The sequence below is a fragment of the Lathamus discolor genome, chromosome 1, assembly GCF_037157495.1.
Source record: "Lathamus discolor isolate bLatDis1 chromosome 1, bLatDis1.hap1, whole genome shotgun sequence".
Lineage (NCBI taxonomy): Eukaryota > Metazoa > Chordata > Aves > Psittaciformes > Psittacidae > Lathamus > Lathamus discolor.
In genome coordinates this window covers 50,982,370-51,009,991 of record NC_088884.1, presented here as the reverse complement: position 1 = coordinate 51,009,991, position 27,622 = coordinate 50,982,370, and the positions used below count along the sequence as shown (strand labels likewise).

At 41.3% G+C, this 27,622-nt stretch overlaps 1 protein-coding gene across 8 annotated transcripts in view; it reads left to right on the top strand.

The window, feature by feature from the left end:
* The first annotated feature begins 502 nt into the window (after positions 1 to 502).
* NR2C1 (nuclear receptor subfamily 2 group C member 1) overlaps positions 503 to 27,622 on the top strand; it is a 57,490-nt gene continuing 30,370 nt past the window's right edge. For 2 of the 8 annotated variants that reach the window (XR_010610718.1, XM_065670534.1), the window contains exons 1-4: positions 503 to 591; positions 16,517 to 16,592; positions 21,746 to 21,853; positions 26,733 to 26,963. Coding sequence is in view for 7 of the 8 variants with exons in the window: in XM_065670534.1 (XP_065526606.1) it covers positions 16,539 to 16,592; positions 21,746 to 21,853; positions 26,733 to 26,963 (393 nt within the window). In the remaining variant the exon portion in view is untranslated. Of the gene's footprint in view, positions 649 to 862; positions 1,293 to 16,516; positions 16,593 to 21,745; positions 21,854 to 26,732; positions 26,964 to 27,622 lie in introns of those variants that run through there. The other 6 variants (XM_065670554.1, XM_065670546.1, XM_065670559.1 and 3 more) reach the window with 6 other exon arrangements.

Sequence of the window (27,622 nt, the reverse complement as noted above, 5' to 3'; positions counted from 1 at the left end):
CCTGGTGAAGTACTGTTGGTGCCTCTCCACCATGTTCCATCTCTTCAAGTCTCACCTATGTATTTGTGCCAGTGGGAAGACCCCACCACGCTTCCCAAAGCCAAAAGCACTCGCTTTGCGCTTGCCATGTTCAAAGCTGACACACTGCCGTTTCCTTGAGGAGAACAGCAGCGGGGACTTGCAGCCTCGAGTCCTCCTCCTCACGGGCACGGCAATGCCCGCGGGGCTGTCAGAGCCGTGTGGCTCCGAGCCACGCTTCCCCACCTGTAAGGGACGCAGCTGCCCGCGGCACCTCCGCTCCCGGCGCCCCGCACAGCACCGCTCCACGCCCGCGGCGGCAGCGCCGGCACCGGCCGCTGGCGGATGCGGAAGGCGCCGCGCACAGCCACAGCCACAGCCGGCCCCGCCCCAGCACCCCCCGCCGCCGCCAAGGCAGCCAGGCGCAAGCGCAGGCGCAGCCGCCGCGGCGGTGAGGGGCGGGGCGGTGCCGAGCCGAGGGGGCGGGGTCACGAACTCTGACCTCCGGGAGCCGGTGCCTCCGCTACCGCCGCCGCCAAATAAACCGGCCGGAGAGGCCGCCGGCCGCACCAGGTGAGCCGCTCCCCGACAGCGGGCCCGGCCCGGCGCGGTGATGGCCGTGCGCTAACGGTGCGTCCCTGCGCGGCTTCCGTCCGCCGCCTCCGCGGAGAGCGGCGCAGGGCGCCGCCCGTCCCGCCTCAGGCCTCGGCGCGCACCGCGGGCGGCCCCGCGCCCCCCGACCTTTCACCTACAGGAACCGTTTGCGCCTCCCGCCGCCCCGCATCCGGGCCGCGCCGTGTGCCGCTCGCCGCCGGCGCGGCGGGCTCGGGCCGCTCCCGCAGCCGAGAGGCAGCCGCGGGGGGAGGCGGCGGTGGGCGATGCCGCCCGCATGCTGGGCTCCGGCCCCGCGCAGCCATTTTGAGAGGGACCCGCTGGCCGCTGGGGAGGCCGAGCCCGGGCGCTGCCTCGCCGCAGCTCCGCGGAGCAACCCGGGGGGCGGAGAGGCGAGGGGGGCGGTTGGGGGTGGGTTGGGGTAAGATGGGCCTGGGAGCTGGGCGGAAGCTGGGCCGCAGCGATGCTCCCTCCCTTCCCCCTTTTCCCTCCCCCGCCCTCCCCCCCCCCCACAGCGGCGGCGGCCGTGCGCGGCGTCAGGGCTCCCCGGGGGCTGACCGAGCTCCCGACCCCCAGCCGCTTTGTGCCTGCCGTCTCCGTCACGCAGCCGGTGCGCTCCCCTCAGATACCGCTGGCGGCTGTCTGGGTTTGTTTGGGTTAAGGTAATAAATTCTGCATACCGCCCGGTAGTGTTTTTGTTGTGGCAGATGACCCTGTCGCTGTTCCGTGTTTTGTGTCCTTGGGTGAGCTGCTGGGCTTGTGGGTTCTTCCTTCTCTCACTGCTGCAATGTATTGTCCTAAGTGTGAAAAGCGCTGCTCTGTATCGCAGGATGGACTTAGGTTTGCACTTTATGCAGGGGAGAGAGGAGGCGGCATGTGTTGTGCAAATAAACTTGAGAAACAGGGAAGGAAAAAAAAGGCTTTCGATACTGGTTTTACTGCAAGACGAGTGTGTGGGCATGATTCTTGAAAGCCTGAGTTGGGCGTTCTTCATATGTGAAAACTGATCTGAAGTTATTGATACAGCATCAGCAAGGGGGACTGGAGAAAGTGGTGTAGGAGGAGGAGCTGCATCCTGAAAATGAGATGGCAGAGAATTCAAATAGTTTTCTGTAGGGCAGCTTCCTGGTTTTGGAGTCGGCATTGTGTAAGTAAAAGTAGGAGTACTAGGGGAGGCACAACATCACATTACTGTGCTGGGTGAGGCAGTGTTCACCTGGTGACACTTCTGTGCTTTGTATTTTGGGTGGCTTTTTCTGTAACAGTATTTCTACCTGAAAATAATTCTGTAAATTATTGTAGCCCCCCCATTAGTCCATGGTGGCCGGTTGTGCCACAGGCATTTAACCCACAGCTTTCTCCTCAACTGTACAGCTTTCCCCTCAACTGTACAGCTTTCCTCAGTGCACTTGTTTGAGGGAAGTCTTAAGGTCTGTGAAATGTCTGACTGCTTCTATCTATAGTTCTTTCTCCAGAGGCATTGCAGACCCTCTCTTATCTCAGGACTGAGGTTAATCTGATGGTGCTCAGCTGTATATGTACACATACATGGTAATACAGGGAACATAACTGACATCACCTGGCATGGTGTACAGTCCTCAGCTGCTTCTGCGGTTCATTCAGACTGCTCTGCTTGCATGATTGGGCACCACTTGCTAAGTCTGTTGCATTCTGCAAGAACAGATCATGATGGTTTTTACAGAAAAGAGTTAGAAGTAGATAAATTAACTGGCTTTATCTCTTCACCTCAATTCTTATTAGCACTTGTTTTTCTTACTGGTTCTGTTTTCTTGTCGAGTGTTGCCTTGAAGAGAACAAATATGGTGCAAATGCAGTGGGAGTTCTGATGCCTTTAAGAATAGCCATAGCCTAGGCTAGATTATGGGGTAGCAGGGGGAGGCTGGGTTTTGTTCTAGTTTGGGGTTTTTATTTTACTTTTTTTAAAGCCTACCTTGGTTTCTCTGGTCAAGTTTCTCAGCCTCTGAAGAGAAAGCCCTGAGTACCACTGGTAGCTCTGAAACTGACTTTGCTTTGGGGGAAAAGGGCATGGACCAGATGACCTCCAGAAGTCCCTTTCAACATGAATTTATTTCATGACTATGCTGTGTTATTGAAGCTGGAGGGGAGAGGAGCATGGGGAACCAAAGCCAAACAAAACCCCACTGATACTATGGCATGCTGTTAAATAATTCACATGCAAAATACAGTTACAGACTGCTTAAAGCTAATGTGCTAGTTCAGTGAGTACTGGCTTTCATCTGTAATGTGAAATCTAAATATTTACACTGGGAAGATTAGTTTGGTTGTTCCTTATGCTGATACTCAATTTTCATTCTGATTTACTGTGTGCTTATTGTATTATGCAATTAAAGATTGTGCAGCCAGTGAAATTGCTGGAGTTTCCTTAAGGTTTGTGAAGGAAGGCAGTCTCCCTAAAGAAAGTAACCTGTGTCTAATGTCTGGGTCAGAAAAAATCCTGGAAACAGCCAGCAACCCCTGCTTAAAGAAGGGAGCTGAAGTGTGTATAAGAAATAGAGCAGGGTCAAATCTTTAACTTGTACAGATTTCTTCTGCTGGTGGACAAAGTATGGATCTCTGTTGGCAGTACTGCATCTGGCAGAGGGTATGTGCCTTTCCTGCTTCAGTAGGCACCAGGGCTTAACTGGTTTTAATCGTAAGCTTTGCTAACCTGAGTGATTTTTGGTTGATGCAGGTCAGGGAGCTCTCATGAGTATCTGTTTTGCTGGGCCTGTGAAGGTATTAACATCCACTCTGAGGGTGGGTGCAGGGACCAAAGGCTGTGGCTAGCACAGCTATCTGCCTGGGCTTTTTCGTCAGACACAGGCTGCAGCATGCAACTCAACAGTGTCCATCAGGGAAAACTGGACAAGTTATCTTCTGGTGCTGTTTCAAGCTGCTTTTGGCACTTTAAACTTGTGCCTGTACATTATTGGCATAAGGTGAGCTGCTGCAAAGCAGAATTTAATCAGTGTGAGAATGACTGGTAAAACTGCAAAGGTACAGTTAATCAAAATCTTACTCTTGTGTATGCAGACCTGTACATATTTTTACCCTTCAGTCAGCAGCTTCTCATTGCAGATTTTACTGTGTTAGATAGTAGTACTCACCAAACTCTTAAAGCAACAAAAGATTTATCTTCTGAATTATCAGCTCTTCGTTTCCAGTTCTCTCAGACCAGAGGGTTGCTTGTGCTTTCTGCACAAGTCCCATGTGTCTTACGATGTAATGCTGCAGATTTTGTAAGGAAGTACACTCTTTCCTGAAAATCATGGTCTAAGAACTGCCTTTCTGTGTCACTATTTAGATTAATTTTGCTGGTTTGGCCAGGCCTTCTCTGAAAGACTGTTCAAATTTGCCTAATTTAAATTACTCTTCTTCAACTTTATAGGGAGAAAGGCAGGACTAAGCTAAGTATTTGACAGCCTCTGTAGAAAGTTAAACCAGAAACTTGAAAAACATAAACCACCAAAAAACTAAAGCCAAACTCTCTGCTGTTGTCATATTAACTATAATTAATGGTTATTTAATTCCAAGTAAGGTGAGGTTGTGGTTTATAGCTTAGCAGCAACTTTGTGGTGTGAAAACTGCTCCGTTTATTTTGGTAACGTTTCCTTTGAAGTATTAGCAGGACAGTGTAAGTGTCAACATGACCAGTGCTTTCACTCTTGACTGACTTAATTGGATTTTTTTTTTCTCCCAATGTGCTCTATAAGTGTGTTGATAGGAACTAAAAAACCAAACCAAAAGAACCCCAAACAAAACCCCAGCCACACTCCTCTAACAAAATCTAATCCTGTGGAGTTGATAAGGGGGGGGCAGGGGGTGGGGTGTGTGGAAGAAACAGGGAAGAAGTGGATGATGATATTTTTATCTGAAACAATGTCAACACTGATTTACTGTGCTGAGAGGATCTGTGTGAAACTCGAGGGGGGTTCTTTTGAAGGCAGTTTCTGTGGATGTGAGTGTGTGCAAGTAGTACCGCTGAATATGTTTGCATGTCCTTTCCATACTGTAGCTTCGTATATCAGCTGTCTCATCTATGGCTGTAATTCAGTGAATACCCCAAGCAGTCGTCTCACACCATGACTATGGGCAGTTTGGTATTATGCATAAACTCTTGTAACATTATGGGCTTTTTCCAAAATAAATATTTTATTTCTGCTACTACCTGTTTTCTTTGTGTGTGTGTTACATGTAGCAATTAGATGTAGGGTAAATCAATTCAGAAGATGAGCTTACCTTACAGCTTTATAACTGTGAGGTGAAATGCAGAGGGGGACAAAGCTGTCAGTCAGGATTGGGACTGCCTCTTTGTGAAATGCTGTAGCTATACTATAGTAGATTTAATGCCTCTATGTTTGGAAAGAAGGATTTGCACTTGCTATGCTGTGTTAATGAAATCTTTGTGTGCCAGGTAGGAGAACAGACCTGGCTTCAGACAGGTGAACTTCTGGGTCTAGATCATTGTGCAGCTTCAGCTCTGGTGCAGGGAACCAGTTTTGTCCCTTTTCTTTGTGTACCAATGCAGGATTTTGCAGGCTTCAGGTGCAGATGCAGGCTATGGCTGACATGACAGCAGCTTGACCTGATTAAATGGCTCTCTTCTTACCTAGCTCTGGCCTGTAGCCAGTGCTCATGCGACTGGACTCAGTTTGCAGACAGTCCCCCTTGCCTCTCCTCCTCCCTCCTTATCATAGAATCATAGAATAGTTGGGGTTGGAAAGGACCTTAAGATCATCTAGTTCCAACCCCCCTGCCATGGGCAGGGTCTCCTCACACTAAACTATGTCACCCAAGGCTCTGTCCAACATGGCCTTGAACACCGCCAGGGATGGAGCATTCATAACTTCTGTGGGCAAACCATTTCAGTGCCTCACCACCCTTAAAGAATTTCTTCCTTATATCCAATCTAAACTTCCCCTGTTTAGATTGGATATAACCGAATAGATTCAATATAACCGGACCACACAGCTTGGTGTCATCAGCAAACTTGCTGAGGGTGCACTCCATTCCACTGTCCATGTCACCAACAAAGATGTCAAACAAGACCGGTCCCAACACCAATCCCTGAGGGACACCACTCGTTACTGGTCTCCAGCCAGACATTGAGCCATTGACCACAACTCTTTGTGTGCGGCCATCCAGCCAGTTCTTTATCCACCGAGTGTTCCATCCATCAAATCGATATCTCGCCAATTTAGAGAGAATGATGTCGTGTGGGACAGTGTCGAACGCTTTGCACAAGTCCAGGTAGATGGCATCAACTGCTTTACCCTTGTCCATCAGTTCTGCAGCCCCATCATAGAAGGCCACCAAATTGGTCAGGCAGGATTTCCCCTTAGTGAAGCCATGCTGGCTGTCACCAAGCACCTTGTTGTTTTTCATGTGCCTTAGCATGCCATCCAGGAGAATGTGCTCCAAGATTTTGCCAGGCACAGAGGTGAGACTGACTGGTCTGTAATTCCCCGGGTCTTACATTTTCCTCTTCTTGAAAATGGGGATTCTATTTTCCTTTTTCCAGTCATCGGGAACTTCACCTGACTGCCATGATTTTTCAAATATGATGGCCAGTGGCTTAGCAACTTCATTCGCCAGCTCCTTCAGGACCCGTGGATGGATTCCATCAGGTCCCACAGATTTGTGCGCGTTCAGGTTTTTAAGATGGTCTCGAACCAGATCCTCTTCTACAGTGGGCCTAGGGTTTTCATTCTCACAGTCCCTGCATCTGCTTTCCAAGACTTGGTTGATGTGGTCAGAGCATTCTAGTTGGGATGCAACACTCCTGAGCTTCTAGTAGTTAATCCTTGAATATCAACCAAGAGTCTTGGCCCTCCCTGCCCTCTAGTGCTGTATCCCATGGAACCTTACTAAGCAGGTTCCTGAAGAGGCCAAAGTCTGCTCTCTTGAAGTCCAGGGCAGTGAGCTTGCTGCACGCTCTTCTCACTGTCCTGAGGATCTCGAATTCGACCATCTCATGATCGCTGCAACCAAGGCTGCCTTGGACCATCACATTTCCAACCAGGCCTTCCCTGCTGGTGAGCACAAGGTCAAGCATGGCACCTCTCCTTGTTGGCTCCTCTATTACTTGCAGAAGGAAGTTGTCTTCCACGCAATTGAGGAACCTCCTGGATTGCTTGTGCCGTGCAGTGCCATCGTTCCAACAGATGTCAGGGTGGTTGAAGTCCCCCATGAGAACAAGGGCCTGTGAGCATGAGGCTGTTCCTATCTGTCTGTAGGATGCTTCATCGCCAGGGTCCTCTTGATCAGATGGTCTGTAACAGATCCCCACAGTAATGTCTCCCATGGCTGTTCTCCCTTTAACCCTGACCCACAAACTCTCTGTTGACTGCTCACCACTCCTTCCTTTCCCCTGTCCTTTGTGAGGCTGGTGAGCTGAATCAGCTCTGTAACTGTTCAGGCAGGTTCTAGAGACTGCATGATAAAGCAGCAGGAGCCCAGGGCTATAAGGGAGGTGGCCCATTAGTGGCAAGAATGACTTGGCAGTCTCCTCAAAGCTTATCCTAACAATTCTGTTTTCTCATTTCTCCTTCTACTGTAGCACTTGTTTACATAAAAAAGCAGTGAGAGTAATGATTCTAAATTAATTGTACGGGCATGCTTGCAAATGCATCTCTTCCTCTATTGCCATGTGCCTTTTAATTATTCCCTTATGCTTTTACAAGCATCTCATCTTCCCTTGCTTGCCTGCAGGTTTAGCTGCTTCAGTTTTCTGTTACTGTCTCTTATGTATGTAGTCTCTAAATCTTGATGTCATGCAAATTTAGTAAACAGTATCTAACTGGGCGTCAAGAGTCACATAAATATTCCTTAGTTCATTGGTAAGGAGAGTGCTACTCCTTTAAGTCTGCCAACTGTTCTACCATCTTGAGCAATATGGCTTGTAGAGTGATAATCCAGGAATAGTTTATCCAGTTTTCTGCGTTCATTGAGCTTTGCTTTTATGAAGCATTAAGCAAAGTAGTGTCATTGTTTCACAGATGTGTTTGGATTCCTTGGCTTAATTTGTTATCTATAAAGCATTGCAGAATACTGTTATGAAGTAGAAAGGAATGCTAGTGCTTAGAACAAGTAACAAAGCCAGCTAACTCTGGCACTCTTAGTCCTAGATGTATTGTTAAATGCTTTGTATTTTATGTGTAGGTGTTTATTAAACAAGTTTGGCACAACCTATGCTGAATTCTTAATTAGTATATGATGAGTTTGAGAATGGAAATGAGGACTAGTTTCCATTTTAAGGTACAGAGCAGCTGTAAGCCCAGTGTGATGACCTGAGCTAAAATAGTGAATTCTTAATTAATTTTCGGAGATCAGTTGAAATAATTTTCTACGTAAGCAGTATGAGTATAGAGATTAAGAAAGTTTCTTCTAAGAAGGAATACTTTTAGAGTTCCATTAACTTTTTGAGCTTTCCAGTGATTCGGAGAAAACTCCAGGAACAAACTCTCCAACAGAGTTTTAAGTTGACAAGCAGGTATTCTTTATTGTGGTGCCAGGAGACACGGGGGATAGCTCCTCCTAACATGTGTCCCTGTATTGCTATACAGGCCATCCTTATATATGAGGCTACACATGAATTCCATCATTTTCCAGAAAGTTTCCCACATGCATACAAAAAATGTGATGGTGGTCTTTAAGGGTTGTTTACTTCTCCCAACAATCTTCATAACTTCAGGCAGTCTTTGAAGCACCAGCTTAGTTAACATTATAGACATAGCAATCATCCTGTCCTTCTACTTATCAGTTAGTTTAACTGTTCCCATCCTGGACATCTGCTAGTCCCAGATATTCCCCATCCCCAGATCCGGTTTTTCTATTCTGCTTTTCATACACTTTTTGTACTAAGGTCCTAAGGACCTGAAACTATGTCAACTACCTTCAAGCACCGCAGTTATTTTCTATTACAAAGCCATCAAACTTAACCTTACTTAGAACTGACTACATTGTGCTTTTGTGCCTCCTTGTCTCACCAAAAACGTGGTGTTGATCTTCTGTATTTATCTCCCTTGTGATAGAAGAACAGAAAGTGGACAGTAATTCCTGCAGTCATAACTAGTTAACAAGCCTGTACCTCAGAAGTGTCTAAAGTTCTTATGTAACTTTTAGTTTAAATGTGCATCTGACCTTCTACAGGAAAGACCCCTTTATTAACACACATCCCGTATGTGTGTATATATATATATGTAGTCATCAGAATCATTATGTATTCCATCGTGTCAAGCTGGTTTGACAGTGCTGGCAGGGCAAGTTACTGCTCAAACTTTACAAGCATTGTTTTCACACCAGTAAAACTACTACTGGCGAGGATTGTGACATGTTTTGAAAAAAGTAAGTAAATTGAACATCTGGGATCGACATAATTTTCTCATCTTATATCTTCATACCAATGTGGTGTCTTACTCATTTAAAAGGTGCTAAATCAGAATCAAGGTACTTAATAGTGGGGCAGCTATAACAGAAGTGCAGTATAATAGAACAAAAGATGTTTCACTTCCATCAAATGGAAAGTCCAAGCATAAAGAAATACTCTTTCTGCAACTGCTTTTAAAGTCCTTAGTTTACACTGGTGTGACATTTTGAAATACTATTAGTAAGAACTTCCTACTGGGGTAATTAAAGTTGTATAACTTTTGTCTCTGGAGAAGGATGTTGAGTTAAACATTGTACTAGTGGAGAGGTTAGTGCTTCTCATTACCGACCATCAAATCTGTTGACTGTTCTTGTGGGAATGCTTCCTAACCCATTTCATTTGAAGTAAGCCAAAATCAATTTAAAAGGTAAGTCTTTCCTAAGTTATTTTGACTGAAGCATTGGATAAACTCTGGCCCGTAAAAACTGAGGAAGGAGTAAAGAAGAGTGGTTGAATTAGTGCAAGCTAATGAAAGTTTTCTGTTCATGTGATGGTTTGTGGAGTGTATCTAAAGTAGCAGTAGAAAACCACTGGCAATGATGCCAGGCTTAACACCAACAGTGAGCTAACACTGATGGTAGTGATGTATTGAAAAATAATTCTGACTTGCATTTCACTATGGAGTTTGCAAACTCATTTACTATGGACATTAAATAATGATATTTACATACAGAGATTCTTGTTACTTTTCATTTGAGTCTCAAGATTGAAGAGAGATACAATAAATGCAATATTTGAAAACAACTAAGTTCTGCTGTATTTATTGGTAGAATCCCTTCTTGGGGTAGTAATACAGCTGTAATATTATTATGGTTCTTTTAATTGTGCGATGGTATAAATAAGACCCTGAAAATATGTGCAGTTTTTCCATGTTGTGTTCTCTGGTCCCTTTTAGAATTCCAGCCCTTGTCCTTTCATTATTTTATATGACTTTAAGAAGGAAATAAAAATGTGATTAGCAGCAACTAGTGCCTGGATAAAGTTTAGTTTATTTGTCTTATTTCCTTTGAAAGAGGAACAAAGCATTCTCAAACAAGGAAACATCAATTATTTGACTCAGTCTACCTCTTTCCTACACTAGCAATAAAAAAACATTTCTTGTATGTTGTCTGATGTGTGCTTTGAAGATGTGTGTCATGGTTTGGACAAGTGTGGAGAAAAGAAGCATATCTGAAATTAGGAAGGTTCACATTGGATGAGAACACCTTGAGGGCTACTTCCAGTTGCTGAAGATCAAAATGCAGACCATGACAATAGTTAATTTAAATCTTTTTTCTTTACTAGGAAATGCAGGTGTTTAATGAGTATTTCCCAATTTCAGATAGCTTGATTTTAGGATATATTCATCATTTCACATGAAAATGCAGCTTTGGGAAATGTTGATTGGAATAACTTGGAAGAAGATGCTTTTAAGAACATGAATAATGTGCTAAATTTGTAAGTTTCTGTAATAGAAGAAAAAAAAGGCTGGTTTTTTTCCACTTAATTCTTTGCAGGGATCTCTAGAGTGTTTAAGCAGACCCATACCTGATGTGAAGGCAAACATAGATAAGTAAGCAAATGGTGAACTACAAAACTTTCTACATCTGTCCCAAAGTTAGCTTAGAATGACTCCACAGTGAGCTCCATCGAGCAGCTGGATAGGCTGAAAACAAAGCGTGTAGTTTCATGGTGCAGCTGAACTGAATTACCAGCTCCCACCAACAACAATGGAAGGGGAGGTTTGCCTCCTCCTTAATCTTCATTTTTTTCCCCTCCCTCCTTTGAGTTATAACAACATGTTCTCCCTTTTGTCTGCAATGGAATGAAGCTGACCGCCAAGTAAATTGCTTCATTGTGCTTACCTAGCAGATGCTTGGTGCATTTCTGCTTGGTTAGTTTTTTCCTGTCTTTTATCAAGTTGAATTATCTTAGTGTGTGGTCACCACCACCACCACCACCACCACCACAGCTTGGTCAGGGTGAGCAGGACCTCCTCTCAACAAGGGGTGAGCTGTAATTCTGTTCAAACTGCCTTTGAAACTATACCCTGACATTGCAAGTAAGAAATAGGTTCCTGCCAGTTCAGTTTCTTGAACTGACTCCTTGGGGCATTACGTGTATGCCAATGCCAGCACAAGAAGAGATTAAATAATAAAGCAGAGATGGGGAACAGGATAGGAATGTCTGGCTTAGCCATTTCGGTAGTTGAGCTGCAGCATGAAGTGTTGCCTGAAAGTTTATCATTGAAACATTGGAGTTGGTGAGTTGTTTCACTATTACACATGCTCTTCACAGCACGTAATTTATTGGAGGTGATGTAAGTGAAGGCATCTCAGTACACGGTACTGCTGTTAGAAATACTGGATTTGTCAGTGCCCTTGTGTTTAGGGATTCCTTAAGTTAAAGCAGCAACACACAAAAGAACCTACTACTGAATGTTCATGCAGCTTGAAGTTGCAAGAGTCAGAATGTAAAGCGGCATGTAATTACTCTTTAAATTCTTGTCAATAGTACTCCTTAATTTTGCCTTATTTAAAAAAGCAAAAAAAAACGGGAATAATCCCGTAACATGTATCACTTTTTTATTGTATGTAATTGCAAGTTACAATGTACTGGTTAAAGGATGTGTTTGCAACGCATAAAGTTGTACACCAGCATGAGGCATCATAGCCTCATCAGGCCGTGTAACGTAAATGAGAAAGAAACCCAATTTTCATTAAAATGCTTTTATTTTAGGATGTAGTCAAGGGTATTTGGTGGTTGTTTTTTTGTTGGGTTTTTTTGTGTCCATGGAAATTTCATCCCTTCAGGCCAAAGTTAAGATTATACTTTAGTAGTGCTGATAAAGAATTGAGGACATCAGTGCAACTCCTGACAGTTAGCACTCTTGGCTGTCATCCTGTCTATGATGTACAGATAGATGGTCAAGGTGCTTTTGAGCCAGTTGCTAAGCATTACTGTTTACTGCATGGTGTTTGAACACAAACGTTAAAGGCAAACTTTAGAATAACGTCCTGCTCTCTGGTGATTCAGCAACCAGTTCAGAAGTAGCTCATCCATCTGTACACTTGGAGTGAGAAGATGGGATGGAGGATTAATTCAGTATGGCATTCCAAGCTTTGCTGCCTCTGCTTATAAGCACTGTTAAAGTCCAGTGAGTGTTTCAGTCGGGTTGCTGTTTCTGAGAATTTGAATCAGTGCATTACTCACTAGCAAAAGCCATGGTGGGACTGACTGCTAAGGAGTATTAATTTGCTAGTTGTTCTCATGTACACAAAGGAATTTCACCTGTTGAAGTGAAACTAGCATAAGATCATAGCCTCACAGTCGATACTACTTTATAGATAGGACTGAGGTACAGCGGTCTTAGGAAGTCACTGTGTTTAAAGAACAAAACAAAGCCAACACAAACCAGCCAACCAACCCAGGGGATATATTGGCATTTATCCATTTTAAACAGCCTTAGTTTTGTTTACAGGCTTATTTCACTACAGAAGTTTGAAAATGCATCATCAAAACAGGGAATCTCTTCTAGAAAGCCTCTTCCACTGCTCTTAAAAGTAAAACAGAGTATACTTGTCCTAAGAGCAAGAACACAGGATGCCTATAGTCAATTCTGGATTTGGGAGGGCTGAGTATCTTCATTATTAGCACTATTTGATAACACTGAATTAATAATGTGAAAATACCAGCTCTGTCTCATCTTTCTTGCTCACAAGAGAGATCTTGTTAAAGACAGGTGTTAACATCAATACAGAATTCTGCCATAACCAGTACAAATTCTGCCATGCTCTTGGTGAGCATTTGGCAGTATGGCAAAGAACACTGGCAGTATGGCAAACAAGTGCAATGTTGGAAAGATGCAGTACTGTTTAGTTCTGTACTGGGACTTGAAAAGGTCAACCAGTATCTGTTAACTGGAGGGCTGACTACTAAGAGGTTAAAAAGTCTGTGCTGGAAACTGTTTTTACTAGAGAATACAAAGTTTAGCTATAAATAAACTTATGTGTGAGGCTTTTATAATGGCACTGCTTTCATCACATTGTTTTTAAAAGTAGCTTTGACTGTTAAGGTTCTCACAATTAGAAAATGATACCATGCCTGGAAACTGGGGGTGAGGCAAGAGGATAGAACACCATGAATCTAACTCTTAGCTTGTGGACCAGAGGTATGTTCTAGGCCACTTTACCATCATGAGTGTTTTCTGTTTTGTCCTGTGGCTCTATCATGCTTTTTTTTTTTCATCCTGTTTCTTGTTTCTTCACCAGGTTTATCTGTAAGATCCAAAGTAAGTGTGTCTAAGCTCCAGGGCTCAGCTCACAACAGTTTATGGAGCTGTTGGGAAGTATAGGAAACTTTGTATGGCTTAAGACAATGTAAATTTCTGCTGCTGTAGAAAGGCGTGATCTACCTTTCCCCTCCATCACTGGTACGGCAGTAGCATTTGCATGGTAATATATCACGTGCAAGTTATTCCTTGGGCATGAGAACTAACATGAACAAAAAGAAAACTTTGCTGCTGTCTGTGAAGTTACAGGTGTATCAATACTGGCAGCAGGCAGAGAAGTTGGAAACAGGCTGAGAAATAGGTTAGGGCTAGCCCTTTGGGTGCAGAATCGTATTGAATATGGTAGTAATGAGTCTCTAACACAAGAAAGAAAAGGCCCTTATTGTTAAGTCTGCGGACAGAGTACTTGTGGAGGAGGCTTGGAGAAATCAGACCTCTCTTTCACTTAACTGAGTTTGTGGCAAAAATATTAATGTGTTGACATGCTAATTTAAAGTAATGGTGTGACAGAGAACATTAAAGAGAATAATTATCATTTTGCAGTGCCATAGGTATGATAGGGAAGAATTTTTTTTATACTTCATGTCTGTGTCAATTTCTGTAAAAGTTGTTTTCCAGATTTTGCCTCCTGTGCAAGTTCAATATCTGACTGCAAGCTTTTACTAGATGAACAATAAATTAAGCTTTTCTTTTCACTGTACTGTATTGTTCATTTCCATGTGCTGCTGAGTTGGTGCAACACGGCTATAGCAGGAATAATTAGTATTCAGTATTCTTGTTGGAATATGCTAGTTCTGCAGGCTGAAACACTGGGAGTTTTAGAAAAGCCTAAAATAAAATAGCCATATGCTCTGTTGGTAAATATGACTAAAAATGAGACGGTCAAAATCATATTTTGTTATGGGAAGTATTGTAGACCTGGCTTTTCTGATGGGAAAATGATATTGATGTAGTCTAGTTTCTTTCAAGAAAACAATGTAGAAAATGCTGGACACAGTGACTGCAGAGTAGAAGATGTTACTACTGCTTCAATATGCTGACCTAGGGGAACATGGTATTCTCCTTAAAATCGGTTTAAACTGCTCAAGGCAAGCTTTCTTGTGCATAGGTCTTTAAACTAGACAGTGAATCATAGAATCATAGAATAGTTAGGGTTGGAAAGGACCTTTAGATCATCTAGTTCCAGCTCCCCTGCCATGGGCAGAAGTAAAACTTCAAGATTAGCTAATAGTTTATTGTGTCTGAAAATATCTGCACAGTAGACTTACATGGAGGCAGTCAAAAGATTTGACTTTGAAGTAAGTTAGACTGCTTTCAAAATATTGGGCATTTTTTGTAATTGCAAGCAACTCTTGTTCTTCTTGTAGCTGAGAAAACAGTACATTTTTGAGTTGTACAATACTGCAGGTGGGAGGGGACATCAGAAGATCTCTAGTCCAAAGCCCTACTCAAAGCAGGATCAGTTCCGAGATCAGACTAGAATTTCAGTGTTTTGCTTACTTTACTCTCAATTTTTTGCAGCTTATCATCGTGGGAAGAATATTTCTGGTACAGCAGATTGTCACAGAGCACTGAAATAACTCTGCAAAAAGTTTATGTCTTACCCAAAAGTGTGTCTGTCTTACTAAATAGTTCTCTAATTTGCATTGAAGACATTACCCTTTTTTTAATGACGTAGTACTGATTTCTGGCAGTGTGTGTGTAAACAATGCAATATTTTGTTGCTAGTGTTTTATTTAAATGAAGAAAAAGTCTGATAAAATACACCATCTGTCTTGAAAATCTCGGTGCTCTTTAGATAGTGACTGTGCTGCAGGTCACTGCATGCAGAAGTGGGTTAATGCTTTTCAACATAAGCTTCAGTCTCCTATGCTCTATGTGTATGCTTGTCATCTTTTGTCTTAACTAACAGTGCAGCATGCTGGTGGGTGATTAAGAATGATCTGCAGTGCAGTATTCGTATGGTCTTCCCTCCCATGCATCAGTCAGGGTTTGATATACTGCTGTGCACGCTTCCAAGGCATCCAGTTCTTGTCCTGGTCAAGAGATCTCTTTCTAATTGTAAGAGCAGAGCGAGCTTCCATTTAAGAGATAACTGGGGTAGTAGATACTTCTAGGAACACTAGCAAAGTTAGAGTGAAAACCAACTAGCTATACATACAGGTTTTCTACATATATATCCATTTTCATTAACATTCCGACTTCTTGTATGCTTGCACAGAACCATTTTTCCTTCTAAATAAACATTTCATCCCATGTGAAAACTCCTTTATACTGATGCCATTTATTCTTATGTTAATACAGGAATATATGCATTGGTATTAAACATCTTTATAATGTTGCCTGCAATGAAGAGGCTGTATATAACCCAACTACATTGCATGTTTGAAACAAAGCACATTTACTACATAAATCATTTCATGTCAGAGTGTACTGGTTTTGTTCATATAAGAAGTAGGCATTACACTGTTTTTAATACCGCCTTTGTCAGGAAAATTCGGTGCTTATGGTGCTTCATAATTTGTATATGTTCCTTTTAAGTACTGCCTAGTGAGTATTTGTAAATCCATACCCAAACAAGCAAGGCATACAGCTAAGTACTTCATACTGCATTAATGTAGTGGTGTCTGTTAAATCTTGCAAAATTCTTCTTAACCCTGTAACTACAGTGTTGATACCAAAACAGCTTCTTTCTTTAAACGTCGTATTTTCTGCCTTCCAAGTTGTGCTTCATATTAATTACAAAATTAACCTTCAAGCACTCCAGTTGCTACTAAAAAATCAGTATGAGTTCAGGAGTTAGATTTACCCCCTTGATTTGCAGTAACAAAATTGGCTTTGTTCTCATTTCTAAGATGTTAATTATGTACCTGCTGATGTCATGGTCAGAAATACACTTCTGTTCTCAAGGAGTTTATTAGATTGTTGCTCTCTGGAAAAGCAGAGAAGGAAAAATAGGAAGTCTCTATGTGAGTTGAGTAAAAAGATACAGTTTAAAGATAGCAAATACATTATTACTTCTTAGTATGATCAAACTTAAAATTCTACAGGGATGTCATTTGCAGATAAATATGAACATGCTTTACTTATGTGAACTATATTTTCCCTAAGGTATTTTTACTTTCGAGGCTATAGATGTTAAGCATCTTATTTCCTTTCTTTGACAGGAAATTCTGGTGATTAAAGATCATGGCAACCGTAGAGGAACTGGCCCATCAAATTATTGAACCACAGATGGGAGAGGTACATAAATTTTTAAGTCCTGTTTGAGACATTGAATGATAAAATGTACAGACTACTTAAAGTAGTTATATTTGTAGAAAAATGTGATATGTAAAAGCCAGAATCATAAGAGAAAATAATTTTTAGTACACCCAAAGCTTCCAGACTCTCTACCAAGGAAGACTGACAAAACCCTATTATGCCCAGTTATTTAAGTTATGCTGCAAATTGTTTTTTGCCAAAGTTTGCCCCACAGAAATGGAGCTAAGGAAAATCTGGCAGTGTTTCCAGGAAGTGAGTAGCTCTTCAGCTCTGCCTTTAGGGCCTCTGGTTGCATAATTGCTTTGCTCACTTTCAATTGCAGAATCCACAATCAAAAGAGTTGTCAGCACCTACCTTTTACTTTCCAATTAAGCAATCGCTTCACCTGTCATTTTTGTTTTCATTAGTAAAGGTTTGCCATGCTCTTCACTGTATTTGTTGGTATAAGTCAAAAAAAAGACTGAGCTGTTGCGTCTGCTAACTTCTGGTTTTCATTTTCTGTAGTCTGTATGCTGCAGCCAGAGAACTTTGAGATGCACAAATAGTTTGGGAGTGTAGATAAGAGTATACATACTTACCTGGAAGGTTTCATCATAGCATAGCCTATTTAAAATTAGCACTGCTTTAAATTAGATAGAAGCAGTGACATTTTTTTCTTTTAACTCGAAATATCTCCCATTGGTTTCTTGTCTAGACATAGTCTTACTCCTCAAGTAATCTTAGTTCTTCTCAGGCTTGATTTCAAATAGCAAGGTATGGAGGGGGAAGTATGGTTAATTCTGTTCTATATAAATTCTTCCAGATTTTATTGTTGTAGCATCTTGTCGTGGTTTAAACCCAGCTGGCAACCCAGAACCATGCAGCCGCTCGCTCACTCCCCCCACCACTTTCCTCCCACCCGCTCCCAGAGGGATGGGGAGGAGAATCAAAAGAATGTAACTCCCATGGGTTGAGATAAGAACAGCCCAGTAACTAAGGTATAACACAAACCACTACTGCTACCACCAGTGATAATAATGATAAGAGAAATAACAAGGGGAGAGAATACAACCACTGACCACCTGCCGGCCGATACCCAGCCCACCTCAAGCAGTGATCTAGCCCTTCCAGGTAACTGCCCCCAGTTTATATAGTGGGCATGACATGCTGTGGTATGGAATACCTCTGTGGCTCTTTGGCTAGTTTGGGTCAGGTGCCCTGTCTCTGCTTGCTCCTGGCTTCCCCTCCTCCCTGGCAGAGCATGAGACTCAGTCCTTGGTCAGAGTAAACATTACTTAGTAACAACTGAAAACATCGGTGTTATCAGCACTGTTCCCAGGCTGAAAGTCAAAAACACAGCGCTGCACCAGCTACTAAGAAGGAGAAAATGACTGCTACTGCTGACCCCAGGACACACCTGAGTTTTGCTAAGACTGTATCAGAGGACATAAGTGATTTATGTGCTGTATGGTGGGTTTTTTTCTCTCATTTGTCCTCTTTGTAGGTGAGAATGGCATGTCGAGTGGTGTTTTGTTTTGGTAATATAATTCATTATGGAGGTCTAAATAGGGCTGTATTTCCTGATTTATTTATCTATTTTAAATAGCAGGCTAGTCAAAGCTAGCTAAAGTGTATGTTCCATTCAGAAAAGAGGATGGTGTAGTGATGATGTTTATTCTCTGGGAGGTTGTTTCTCAATTTCATAATGTGATTCCATGAGATACTGAGCTGACTTAAGTATCTTTGTGCCAACAGAGGGAAGGTCCTTTTTCTGTTTCTTACCTTATTTCATTTCCACACCAAGAGCAAGCTAAGCTGGCCAAAACAAGTGGAAGGTTTTTTCCTGGGTTAGTGCGTTGAGTAGGGTCTAAGAATGCTCTAAGGAATACCAGAGCCATTGGAAAGGAGATGGTTGGTAGCCAGGGGAAGGCAGGGGAATAGATTGAGGGAGTGGAGGTGCAGCACTACAGAGAGCTGTTAGCTGTTTTTGTTCATGGGGAAACTTCAGCCTTACGGTTTTCATGGACATTGTTCTGTCAGCAGTGTAGATTAGGATTCGGCCTATAGCAAGATTTTACTGAGCCTGAGGCCATCACATTTTATTTGGCAGCAGTGTAGGCAGCTAAAGCATTCCCCAGCCCTCACTTACTCTCATGCTGTGCTAGTCTTGCTCATGTAAGCTCTGTGTGTCATTGTGTGGTGGACAAAACTGGGGGGAGAAAGAGAATTACAGAATAGTGGAAGAAAATCTTCTCCCTCCTAGTTGGGGTCAGTTCCCTTTTCTAGTACAAGGTGCAGCCCAACCTGGCTCTTGCTTAGAAGGACTGAAAAGCATCACCTAGGGCAGTGCATGGTGGGACTCTGTAAATCAGAATTACTGTCAAAGGTGCATGCCATGTGTGAGTGCACTGCCTGAAAAGTGGAGTCGGCAAGGAAAGTGGGAGGCCTTCATGTAACAGCTTACATTCCTACCTACCTGTGACCTACTGGCTGCAACTGCTTGGTGTTGTTCCTACTTGATGTAAGCATTAAAATGGTAGTTTAAGGCCTATGGAACTTCAGCAGTGTTTTTGCTAGCAGTTGTAATTCTCTTGATTGTTGAAATGGTTTTAATTGAATTTACAGGAAAAATTTACATGAGCAGAGCATGCAAGAAAGAAGAGAAGTGTTCCTGTTCTGAGGAGAATGGAAAGTGCTTCTGTGTCTCATTGACATAATGGTCTTAAGTGTTCTTTGACATAGGTCTTGGTTTCTTCAGAATATTAATTATTGTTTGTGAAACATTTTAAAACACAAACTTATCACAAACAGTTTTATGCTGATGTTCACAAACATTTGTTTTTGTTAATTTAGGGCTTTACGACATGAAAGCAAAACCTACTAAAGAAAGAATTTATAGCCTTGCCTGTATGGGGCATTGCACACTGTTCCTCTTTAATTTTGCCAACTGCTAATCATCTTTTGCTGAGTGTGAGATAATTCATATTTCTATATCAAGCTCACATTCCTTGATTCAGGTAGGGAAGTTGCCTGCCAAGAGCCCGCAGCAACCTTCTTTAAACTGCCTTTGGGTACCTTGAGTACCCAAAACCAGTGTTTAGTTTCCGCAGGATCTGCCAGTAACAAGCAAAAGCTATGCATTTGTTGAAAGAGTCTGTAATACACATACAAAACACAATTTTTAACAAATATTGTGGTTGTTCTTACCAGTATTTTTTTTTCAACTGCAATAAAAACTCCCTGTATTCTGTTGTCCTGTATAGAAGTAAAACTGTCAGGCTGATACTTTGTGGCATTGAAGAGCAGTTTTACCTTATACAACATGTGGATCATAACGTTTTAAGGGAGCAAATGTAAAACAGTCCTGCAATATGTAGCTTATTTTGCAAAGCAAAGATAAATTCACACAAAACTCCAATTGCCTGTAGATCACCACGTGTACATGTCGTTTGAGAGGCTGATGCACAATTTTAATGCTTGAAAATATCTTCCAAACTGTAAATTTTGCTGTATAATGAACACTTTTTTATCCTTTACTTAAGCAAAGAAGTGGATGAATTATTTGAATATGGAAAGTATTCATGCTCATGAAAAACTGGGTATTGTTAGAAAGCAGTGTTTGAAGATGGCTTGGGCAGTAGTTGACAAGCATTGATGGTGCTGGCAGCTTGAATGATCCCTGCAGCAGCTTAATCCCGCTCTCTCGTTTGCTTTGATGTGTCTGCTTCTGAGCGTTATGGAGATCAGGATTGAAGGTTTCAGCTCTGCTAAGAATAGCCTCCGTTTGTCTGTTTGCTGGGCTGCTTTTTAACCTGAATCAGTGTCCTATTCCAGATCACTGAACGACTAACAACCAGTTTTACCTACCAAGCTGAAGGGATAGGAGCAAGTAGGTTGTAAGAGCTGAGACTGTTAGCACAAGTAATGCCTTTTGGGGTGAAATGCCAAAATTAGCTTTGACTGATGTGAGCTTGCATTTCTGCTGCAAGGGGAAGTCTTAGCCACCACTCTTTCCTCTTATCATACTCACCTCCACTTGCATGTTCTTGACTGCATTTTTCTGTGGTACTAGCGTTTACGTGGTGGTATTGTTGCAAAATCAGGAAGCTGATCCACAAGGAACAGAAAAGCTGTCCTGTTATGGAACAGTACCCTTACTGTGATACAGAGAGATAATTTACAGTAATTTGAAGGGGCAACAGATGGACAGGTGAAAAGGAGCATTTTTATGATGGTGTAAATATTGGAAATCATTATTAATGCAAAACTGGGACGTTCCAGAGGTTTTGAACTGCAAAAAAACTGAGGGAGTTACTCGGGAATTTGGACAAAAATTTCAGCTTGAAGGTATCTGTAAGCTCGGTGAACATAAACTCCCATTGTCATACAAAACGTTTGGCCTTTCTGATCAAGCCTCTGCAAGCAGCAGCTGTATTTCCTAACTTCTGTTGACGAGTAATGTAATTATACCCCATTATACCTTTGGCTAAAGCTTTTGAAGAATTTTTGAAATCTAACAGTTAAAACACTTCCACAAATAGCGTCTGAGAGTGCTCATACAGAGATTTAAGTTTGGTTTAAGATACACAGCTTGCCAATTTGATGAATTTCATTAATGTTCTCTTAACTTCTTTGATAGTTCCCCAGTATAGAATTGTGTTGCTCTGGTTTTGCTGTTTAACAGAAAAGCAGAACAGTAAAGGCCAATTGCTGTGTTTCCGCATCAGAAATTCTTTTGTCACTTTGAATAAGCCGTTAAGGTAAAAGTATTTAATTGTAAATGTGGCAGAGCTATGATGAAAGGTATTGTGTCTCATGAACATCAACAGTAATAAATATTCAATCTGATTGACTTACATGGACTTGTCAACCGTGAATTGTTTTACTTAATATGTTTCTAAATTTCAAGTTGGAAGGTATTTCAGAATGGGTTTAAACAGTGAAATAAACAGAATTTTCAAACTAGCAACATTAAGCTGTTAAATTAGATTACAATCATTTGCATACCTTATACAGTAAGAGTGTCAGAGTTTCCATAGCCTTGTGCAGAGTAATCAGAAGTTGGTGGAACCTGAAGGTTTCAACTATTGGTGTATCCATCCTTAAGGCAGTGTATACCTTGTCAATCCATTCTATCTGTTTCTTCTTTCTAGATTGCCCATTCCCACGAAGCAGTTTCACAAACACTAATGGATGGGACACCACAACGAATACAGATTGTCCCTGCAGATTCAGGCCTCTCTTTACCACAACGTATACAGGTATGCTTCCTCTGATATATTTTGAAAGCAGATAGGAACTATTTACCAGTTTCCACATACCGTTCTTTTTTCATTTGCATCATATTATTTGCTTTAATGTGGATACTCAGCCCTGGTGGCAGAGACCATTTTTACAGAAACAGGAATAAAACATCACTCCAATGCCTCCCCCGCCTTTTTATTATTTTTTTATCCTAAGAATGTTAAGGTTACAAAAAATTACAGTCACTAAACAGAAAAATACTTTCCCTAATACTATAAAAACTACAGTGTATATATACATAAAAATACATAAAAGACATAAAATATTTTGTAAAAGATGAATAATTTTGGTAATTCAGCTGAGTTGTTGGAACTTTTCTACATTTTAGAGCAGGGAGGGAAGGACATACTGCATTGTATCATTGATACAAGTGATGAAAAAGTGCAAGGGAACCTAATGGTCTTAGGAACATGCTGGTTTTTGGTTGTCCCAACCAACGTTGCATGTCCCAGTATGCTGATTCATAGCCTGGCCAGGTAGTGATCTCCAATTCAAGCAAGGGTATGAAGTTTTTGGCAGTGTAGGTAGTTAAAATAACACAGATATGTGTGTATGGGGATTAGGAGGATTTGGGAAATTGGATTTTGTCTTTTTATCCCTTGAAAGTCAGTGCAAGTCCTTGCAAACATTTTCTTTTTAAATGTCATCCTAGAGAAAAGTATCAACTGCAGAATAAAATTTAAAAATTATTCTTAGATAGCTCTTGTTGCATACAAACCCACTCATTTCATCAGGGACTGTAGTAATAGGACAAGGAGTAACTGTTTTAAACTTAAGCAGGGGAAGTTTAGATTGGATATAAGGAAGAAGTTCTTTAAGGGTGGTGAGGCACTGGAATGGGTTGCCCAAGGAAGTTGTGAATGCTCCATCCCTGGTGATGGTCAAGGCTGGGTTGGACAGAGCCTTGGGTGTCATAGTCTAGTGTGAGGTGTCCCTGCCCATGGCAGGGGGGTTGGAACCAGATGATCTTAAGGTCCTTTCCAACCTGAAGCATTCTATGGTTTAAAGTGAGCCAGCTGCTAGTATAATCTTGGCTGCTTTTATTTTTGCTGGCTTCACTCTTAAACATTTTCCACTGTTTTTTTTCCTCTTTTCAGTGCACCGCATTCAAGCTTTCAACCTTCCAAAACTCTTCACAATTGCCCTCATGCATGATCTTCTGTACCTGTGCTGTAGTTGTTGTACTGGTCCTATCTATCCATCCAGTAGATCTTTATTCTTTCAGCTATCTCTGCTCTTCTTCTACATTTGGTGTACAGCTGTACCTTTTGCTAACTAATTTATGTTAATCTTTATATGCCTGATTTTCATTATCAATACCTGTATGCTATAATGACCCTGTGGTGTGAAGCCATTTAATGTAATTTCAGCATTAGGGTCTGAGTGTGGGATGACAACATAAGAAACCCATGAGCCTTTATTGTTGAACAGCAGGACAGTTTTGTTGGTTCAAAGCCAGTAGCAGACTTCTAACCCTTCTGTGTCAGCTTTTTTGTGCAGGGAGAATTACTTTGGTTAGGCACTGTAGTTACTGCAAATATGATGAACACAGAGAATTATATTCCTAGCGACAGGAACCTTTATATAGTTTTTAACTGTCTCAGGTAGCTGGAAGATCACTTGTATGTAACCCCGCTGCTTTGTCCCTTGTCTATTTTCACCACGCTTAGTTTTTGCTTCAAAATGTGTAGTGTTTTGGGGCTGTGGTTGTCTCTTGATGTATGTGGAACAGTGCTCAATCAAATGGCATCCTTCCTGTAATAAGCAGCTACAAATATGTCACCAATATCCATTATAATAAATAAGTTATGAGGTACAACTTAGTAGTAAAAACCTTCCTCAAAGCACAACTTCCATAAAGAGTAGTTTGTAGGCTTGTGTACAAATATATTTCAGTGAAATGTTCATAATAAATATTAAATTAATTTTGAGTTTGTATGTTCATTCAATATTTTCCTTTATTTTATTACAGTAAAATGCACATAAATGATAATCTGAAATCTTGAAATACAAAATCCTCAGTAAAATGTTTTAATGTGTTCCATTTGTCAGCCATTATAGGGAATGTAAACATTTCTCTAGGATAGAAGTTGAATGTCACATTTGTTGTTGAGCAGACATTTCTGTTCAAAACTGGCTCTTCAACACGTGAGTTCTCTGTGTTCAGACACTTTCTTTTTCCTAACACAGAATTTTTGAGGTATTTAATTTATTGAATTATGTTCAAATGGAAGTCAGGACTTGTTAATGGACAAGGCTTAAAGCAGTAAAGCAGAATACTATCCTCCAGCACAAACTACTGGGAAGGAGAAAAATAACTGTCACAGCTGAAGCCAGGACAGGCGCTTACATGAAATACATGGGGAAGTAAATTTCTAAGAAGACAGTCCTGCATTAAGATACTCCCATTTTATAACATTATCCCTTTAGCGATAGTGAGTTTCAGATTATTAAGAAACATAATGAGTTGTTCACTGAGCCCTGATGGATTCCCTTGGGGAGATAAGTGGTTTTCTTTTTCCCTTTGATTATTTTTTTTCTCTTATCTCAACATTTAGGTATTGCAAGTTGTTACGCTTTGGTGAACTGGTCCACTTTTCAGAGTCCCATTGTGATTTAGCTGAGTTTTTGCAGGTACATGGCTGGAAGAGGCCAGCTGCAGACAGATTGTGCTTAATTGTTTAAACTGGTCTCACTCATTTCTGTCAGTTGTCAAGTGCTTGGCAGCTGTAAAAATCATTTATACAGTCTGAATAGCTCTGTCTACATACTAACATAGCACTATACCTACTATATCATGTAGTGAAAACTGCCTGGGCATCCTCCTAGAGTTCCAGAAAGCCGTTTGAAGAATCGGGACACTATTTGTTAAATAGGAGTGGCAGCGGTTCTTCTACTTAATGTCCTGCTGTATTTGTCTCCAAATACATACTGGTTTTAAATTATGGAGCTGGACTGCGCGAGTCAAAAAAGGTAGTTTAGTGTATATATGCAAAAAGTAATTTCAATTTTAGTTCTAATTTGTAAAATTTGTATCTTCACTGTTTGGGGTGTGCTGGTTTTTGACCTAGTTTTGTACTGTACTTTCTATAAACGTAACTAGATCAAGTGTATGCCTTTTTTGATATACACATAGTTGCACTTTTAAGTATTGCTAGGGAGACAGATTTTAGCTACTAGTGTCTTTCAGAGATGAGGTTTGGAAATTCAAGAAATAGCACAATATTCTGTATTTGGCTTTTGTACACGTCTGCACCCTGTTAAGGATAACATGCGCTGGAATTCTCCTAATCTGCATAAAGTAAATGTGTTTGGGGAGAGGAAGGGAACATCATTTGCTTTGAAAATAGCCAGAAGTAACACTGCAAATGAAGTAAAACTGAATGGAAGAAGGAAGTTAAGCAAAGAAGGGATTTAAAAGGGCAAGGAAGTTTGCTTTCTAAAGAATAAGGAACCAACATAAAGGAATTGAAAGGAGAAATAAGGGACTGCTCTAGCCACGGGGGGTCCTGGACACGTGCATATCTGAAAAAAAATGGATGGAAAACCCTGTGTTAATCATGTTGATAGCTATTGTGAGGGTTTTGCATTGTCCTCCCACCTTACACCCGAAATCTCATGATCATTTACGTTCTTTTCTTCTAACTTTAGCACCTGGAATTCTGTCGTCTTGCCTACACTTTTCTCTTAAACAGGGTTTTAATTGTTTTGCAGAGAAAAAACTGAAATTTGATCCATTAAAATGTTAATAGCAAAAGGCCATCTGAAGGAAACACATTCCTTTTGTGTAGTTTGAAACTCATAATTTCATCCATCATAAGGCCCATAGAAATGTTATGGATGGCGAGATGGGCATAAATGTTTGGCTGTAGGTAAAAAAAAAAAGCAGCTCTTTTAGTGATCTGTAATTGAAAGAATGGGTTGTAGGAAACAGCCTTTGTAGGATGATTCTGCTTAGTCTTCAGAATAAACCAGGCACTTTTCCATATAGGCGTTTCAATGGAGAAAGGCAGGAAGTGACTGAAAGTGAGATTTGTAATGGAAGATACATAACTAACCTTCATTATTTTCTCTGAGGATTATAATCTTCTGACAAAGTTGGCAAAAAATGGAGTTTAGTGGAGGATTATTTAATAATGTTTTGCTGTATTTGTGCTTGAAAATAGGTATAAAATGGAAACAAAAATAGTCTGTTGGTCTGTTTCTGGTTATGAAATGTAACATGAAAATAAGTTATTCCTTAAAAAGAAAAAGTGACAAGGAGAGAGATTCTGATTTACTTATTTTATTTAGGAATATATATGCAGAAAAAGAAAAGCCCTCAGAAATTAAGCCAAAAACGTACATACAGATGCAACAATGTTGTTGCTTTTCTTGCTGTTTGATGCTTACTTTTGTCACTTGGAAGTCTACATTTGTGTTTTTAAGAGTTTTTGTTAAGCAGCCAAACCTGGGAGGTGCTAAATACTTTATGTGGTGTGATGCAGTGAATTCAAGAGTTAAGATCTCTCACAACCTGATGGGTCCAAGAGCTGAGCTGCAGATGTAGCTCGAATTCTGGATGCTGGATTGGTCAAGGGTTTCAGTAGTGTTGTAAAAGCACGGTCCAGTTGTAAAACTGGAGTATGAACTCAGATTTTGACTTCAGATACCCTTGATTGAAATGTGTGTCCAATATAGTGAAAATCTAAGGTTCCACCTGAGTTTACTTCACTCTTGTGTGACAGAGGGGAAGACAATCCTGCTTCACAGATGTTAAAGGCAAAATTCCTGTTTTCTTCAAGTGCCCAGGTGAACTTAAGTTACCATCACAATTTGAGATAAATGTATTATTAGATTGTCACAGATCAGCAGACGGGCCAGAAGATTCAGATTGTTACAGCACTTGATCAGAGCACACCAGGCAAGCAGTTCATCTTAACAAATCATGATGGCTCTACCCCAAGCAAGGTGATCCTTGCCAGACAAGATTCCACTCCAAGAAAAGTTATCCTGGCAACTCCAGATGCTGCAGGTGTCAACCAACTGTTTCTTGCGTCCCCTGATATATCTGCACAACACATCCAGGTAGATAATCCACTTTATTTCATCATTTTGGTTCAAATGGGATGAGAAGAGATGGTTTATTTCCAAATATGTCTGTCTGGGTTCTCCTTTTCTTTTTTTCTGATGGTGTACTTTACCTTGCACAAGGCTTCAGTGTGGATAGTTAGAAATTATGAGGAAAAGTGGTTTCTTTTTGCAAATTTGTTGCTTTTAAAATTTATACCCTGGCTCATGACATTGGAAAGAGTACTGTTAACTTTTACTGTGAATTCCAGCTCCTGCCGTACCAGCGGTCCTTTATTTCTGCTTCATTGAATCTCCATCTGTTGTCATGTATTGTTGAAAAACATACTCTTTTCTCCATTACCACTTAACATTTCATTCCGCTTGTTTTCCTTTCCATATGCTGTTGTAACCACTGTTCAGCTGTGTGGATTGCACTCCAGGTAGTTTCTCAAACAGGCTGTGTAGTAGGGAAGAACCTTACTCAGTTGGGAGGGGAAAATAACACTAAGGATTTGGGGTTTACTAATGCAAGTTCGTGATTCCGTAAGCTGGTCCCCAGTGCACCTGACTCACGTGCACATTCTGTGTGTCGCTTCCTTAGTCCTCGCCTCCATCTTCTGTATGAGTATGCAGAGACAGCTTGGGAGATTTGAGCTTCTTCAGCATAGTGTGAG